At 29.9% G+C, this 5,569-nt stretch overlaps 1 protein-coding gene across 1 annotated transcript in view; it reads right to left on the bottom strand.

Moving 5' to 3' along the window:
• Positions 1-3,268: 3,268 nt before the first annotated feature.
• LOC106101589 (xanthine dehydrogenase/oxidase-like) overlaps positions 3,269-5,569 on the bottom strand; it is an 18,047-nt gene continuing 15,746 nt past the window's right edge. Inside the window, 1 exon segment of the mRNA XM_013280871.1 lies at positions 3,269-3,724. Within this exon segment, the coding sequence (XP_013136325.1) occupies positions 3,597-3,724 (128 nt within the window). The 3' untranslated portion in view covers positions 3,269-3,596.

Genomic DNA, 5,569 nt, shown 5'->3' with positions numbered 1-5,569 from the left:
GAAGTCGGTCAAAAATCACAATAAAAAATGACTAACCTAAAAAAATTTACACATCCACTTAAAAAAATATATATTATTCAAATTCTATCTACTACTATCGAGTTTAAAAATTATCTAAAATTGTAAATATAATCTAGCTGAAATTATTCTTAATTAAATTCCGTCCAAAATTCTAGTTTTAAAATACAGTCAAAAACATTTTTACTAACCAAGGTTAGTAAAATTATAATTTCTCATTTTAAGTACTTAAAGTTTATTTAAAAATAAGCTATTACATTCTTTTAGAAAGCCTTTAAAGAGTATTATTTATGTAAAAATAGTTACCGAAAGTTACCATGCGAGATTGTTGGTTACCAATAATAAGTTTGGGTTTAAATTTAAGTTATATTGATAAAAATTAAGTTAAATTTTTGTGTAAAATTTGTAAATATCTTTGTACTTTTAAGTGTAATAAAAGTTTTATAATGTTTTTTATTTGTGTTTTATTTTTACGTTGATAACCAATATTTTATTAATGAGCAATTTTCTTATAAATCACTAGATTATTCAAAAATATGCAAACTTAACGCCTGTTAAAACTTTTATGCAAAAAATCTATTATGCAAATTTGCTGTGATTAAATTGTAGGAAAAGTTATCTTAAAAGTAGTGAGCACGTTCTCAAATAATATGGAATGTAAATCAATCTATTTATCATAAAAAATAATTTCAATATTGTAGAATCTCATAGTTTGGAATTTAGAAACTTCTAGAATGTTCGATTTTGATAGTATAATTTATAATTACAGATGTCTAAAGATCATTTACATAAATATTCACATGGGTTTATTTAAACTTAACATATAGTTAATAGTTTCAAATCAAATCAAAACATACATAATTATTGGTTGTTATGTATTATAGCTCTGTTTGTAATTAATATTGCATGTCAAAAACATCTGTCTGCATGTCAAAAAAGTCTGCGACTGAACTGTGGAATTAAAAAAATAAAGTACATGTTTAGAAAACAGTAATAAGTAGTTAATGTTTTTAGTTCAACAAAGTTATTGACTCACAAACATATTGAGAAATAAAAAAAATAGAATCCGACGTTGTGGAATTAAAAAGAAAAAAAAGCAATTAGTCTGTGTCCTTTTAGTCTATGCTCTACATCTATGCCTTTCATCGAGATCCGTTCAGCCGTTTAGGCTACAAACTCTAACAAACATCCATCTTAACTTTCACATTTATAGTATTTTGTAAGATTGTAAGATGAGAAAAAATTAGTAGTATAGTCATCGGGAATCGCAACATATGGCGTATTAGAGAAGATTTCCCTTTCGACCCTTTCACGGAAACTTATAGACCTTGTTAGAAAATTTAGTATTTCCTTACTAAACGGAAACTTTTTGCTTGTAACATTACTTTTATTATTCCCTTTTAATATTGAATGTTCGGACATTTTAATTAGTAACAAAAATAAACTGAAATTTCAAAACAATTAAGAAGGTCAAGGTGAGATATCTGTCACTGACAAGTAAGGAACAAAGAGGGCAATTACAGCGGGAAATGGGAATTAATTAGAACACAATCCACTAATTTGTAGATTCAACAAACAAAACATCGTTACTTTTATCTCCTTACTAGCTTTTACCCGCGACTCCGTCCGCGTGGAATTAAAAAAAAAAGTGAGTAGCCTATGTGTTCTTCCAGACTATCCTCTACATCTGTACCAAATTTCATCAAAAACAGTTCAGCCGTTTGGTCTACAAACTCTAACAAACATATAGCCATCCGTCTAAACATTCGCATTTATAATATTAGTAAGAAGTATTAAGTATGATTATTGTGACCATTGTCAACATACATTAGAAAACATACTGTTTTCTCGATTTTAAGCAGAACGAAAAGGATAACACGTCCTTCATTTCATACTCTTAAATTCTGGTATTATTTGTTCTTGCTGCAATCTTCATAATGTCAGATAAAACAATTTAACTAACATAGAATATTACTTATTATAACTTATAAGATGTCTTTTAGTATGTAAATGTATCATAAAGTTGTAAACAATTATAAACTCTGTAATGTCACAAGCAACTTGTTACCAACTTCCATGTCTGAGACATTTAATAATGGAAAGTTTTAGTTGCAACTTAGACACCTATATTCAAACCACGCTCATATAACTCTAAAATGAACATTTTGATTAATTTTAATTTAATCATATTTTAAGTAAGATTTTTTTTAATGAAATTCCTTGTTGATTGATTTTGTATAATTTTAAAAATAACTTTCAATAAATATCATATATTCGCGGTTTTCGGAAGTTAATTCATGTTAATTTTTATGTTTAAAATGACTTCACTAGTAGATCTTTGAAAATACTTCTGTGTGGGAAATATCCGAGATCCATAGAGTCGATTTCAAGAAACGTATAATAAACATCCATCCATACATACTTACGCATTTACATTAGTAAGAAGTGATATTAATAGAGCGTCGGTGGCTCAGTGGTTTCAACACTTGACTTGTAATCTATAGGTCTTGGGTTCGAATCCCGCCTTACCAATGTGATTTTCGATTTTTCGAATTTTCATATGTACATAATTTAGCCGACGTTCTTACGGTGAAGGAAAACATCGTGATGCCTGCACATATCGGCGAAGAAATTCAAAGATATGTGTGAAGTCAACCAACCCGCACTGGGCCAGCGTGGTTGACTATGGCCTAGTCACCCCTTATTAGGGTAGGCTCCGAGCCCCTCGGTGGGGACGTATAGTGAGCTGGTGATGATATTAATAGTTGTTACTTTTCCTTGCTTGTATTTTTTGTTCAAATGTATTTATATGTTCACCCCTTATTAGGGTAGGCAAGAGCCGCTCGGTGGGGACGTATAGTGAGCTAGTGATGATGATGAAATATATGTTGCTAAGTATTATTCTTTTTCTTTTTCTTCCTTTGGTCTACAGTTCTTCGTGGGTCTTGGCTTGGTCAAGCAATTTCCACTTCGGTCTATTACTGGCTACCGATTTCTAATTCTTTTGCTAAGTGTTTTTGAGCTGATTAAATGTTTATTATTAAAACAGTAAAAGTTTCAATAAAACGCATCGTTTAAATTTTTCATGTTTTATTAATTACGTGAAAGAATTACATACAGAAAATAATACAACTTACATATATAAACATTGAATAATATATAACTTACAAGCAAATGCAATATTTATTAAAACTTATCTAATAACGTGCTATAAAATTATTGATTTTTGCTATAGACTATTTTTGTGAGTATAAGGAAAAAAGTGACGACATTTTCAGTAAGCCTTCAAGCGAAGAAAGCTTCTAATATCTTTTGAACTATATTGACAGCTCCTAATATTGTGAATTCTAAGAAAAACAAAGTAATATTAGGCTAGACACACACTTCGACTCGAGGACACTGCGTATTCTATGAAACAAAAAGGTTCGGAGTGTATCGCTGATCCTTTTTTGGACGACAATCCGCTATTTGATACGAAACGTCGTCCATTTCCGTGGTGCTTATGTGTGTGATTTCGCTGTAATGTGAGTCTGTGTGTACTGTGCAGTATGCTTAACTAGTGTACGTCAGGCCTTATATTACATTTCAACTTTGGGAGGTTCCTGTGCTTCTCCAATGACGCTAATATCTCTCTGCTCCGTTTCCTCAGGTTTGATTTTTGCCGCGGATTCGGAGCGATTCGATACCGCGAAGTGCATGATGTTATCTGTCAAAAGAATTATATTGTACCCGACTGAGTTGGCACGTACAAGTGCATACTTGTTTCAGAAATGCCAAAAGGCATGACACTATAATAATAATTTTAAAACTATAATATATACACAATATAATATTATAAAGAGGAAAGATTTGTATTTTTGTATGTATTGAAATAACTCAAAAACTACTGGGACGATTTTAAATTTTTTTTTCACCATTAGAAAGGTAATTTATCTGTGAGTAACATAGGCTATGTTTTTTATTATTTTTAAATTTCACGCGAGCGATTCGCGAGCAACAGCTAGTACACAATATACTGGTAAAGGAAAATGTAACTATTTAGGCCAACTAGTTGGCCAACAAGTTGGCCTCAATAGCGTCACACATAGTCACTGTCACAGAATACAGACGTTAAGTAGATTATTCTATATTGCTTCTATTGATTGTAGTATTGGACGCCAATTTGTGGGCATTTCTTCCCCTTCGTCTGATGAAACAATTACAAAATATTCATTTAATTTCGCAAATAATAACTACTAGCTGTTGCTCTCAACTTCCGTTCTCGTGAGATTAAAAAAATAGCCTACGTTACTCACAGATAAATTACCTTTCTAACGGTAAAAGAATTTTTAAAATCGTCCCAGTAGTTTTTGAGTTATTTCAATAAAAAAAATACAAATCTTTCCTCTTTATAATATGGATGTCTTGCTACTGATTGTTATATAACAATTAGTGTCATAATTGGCTATTATAAAGATTTAATATTTGTTCTAAATTAATATGCTTGGAATCTTGAAATACATGTAATCAGTGGAGCCTAATATTTAGTTAACATTATACAATGTAGCTTCAAATGTAAGGGTTGTTTCGCATTAATTTTATGTAAATTACGATTTAGATTAATATACGAACTTAACGAAATATGTAAAACTAGCTGTTCCCGTGTGGCTTCATCCGCATGTAATTATAAAAACTTTATCTTATTGTTTACATTTGTCAAATTCTCAATTGCAAATGTCATAACTACCGTTACCACAATAATTGCTTCCTTAATGTTGGCAGCTTGTAGTTCATAGTCCCTATCCCACATGAAGGTTTTTTTTTCAATTTATTGACCCCTAAGTTTAATAACGTGAAAATATATATCCTAAAGCGTTTCGTAAGTGCAAGGCTTTTTATTTAGGAAAGAATAATTCAAAAAAATGCTGTAATTGCTGACATATTACGCCACGAAGTAGTGTGTGTTTACGCTTTATTATATTAGTATAGATATAGAAAAGAAAAAAAATTAAATTTTTATATTTATTTGCTTAAGAATTTATTCTTGATAAAATCTCTTTCAAAAGGAACGAAAATCTTAAGACACATTTATTAATACAACGTTTTTACGAAGTGAAAAGAAACGATGAATAGACGCGATAAGATTGTCTGGTAATTTCCTGGTGAAAATTGTCAAAAATTTACCTTTTTCATCATTAATTTCAAATAATCGAAAATATTTAACAGTTTTACAAAATTATGTTTAAAAAATATAATATTGACAAAGACAAACTATTTATACTTTGATAAAATTCACTGTAATTTTCGTTTATAAAATTATTCTATTAAAACATTCGCTTTATAAAATATTTTACCAAAAAATATAAATTGTAACTTCGTTAGTTAATTAACATGAGTAAAAATTACGAAGACCCGAATCAGTTGATTTATTACTTTTTTTAAATAACAAATAATAAATCATCAGGTTGCTCTTAGTCTTCTTGTTTATTGGTAATTGAAGTTCTCATTGCATTGTTAGAGCGGGTACACACCTTTGACTAACCTATCGCACGTCTGTTATGCGTTTGTCGAT

The sequence above is a fragment of the Papilio polytes genome, unplaced genomic scaffold, assembly GCF_000836215.1.
Source record: "Papilio polytes unplaced genomic scaffold, Ppol_1.0 DF823980.1, whole genome shotgun sequence".
Taxonomy (NCBI): Eukaryota; Metazoa; Arthropoda; class Insecta; order Lepidoptera; family Papilionidae; genus Papilio; species Papilio polytes.
The sequence above is the reverse complement of the archived record's forward strand: the minus strand, read 5'-3'. Positions and strand labels throughout refer to the sequence as shown.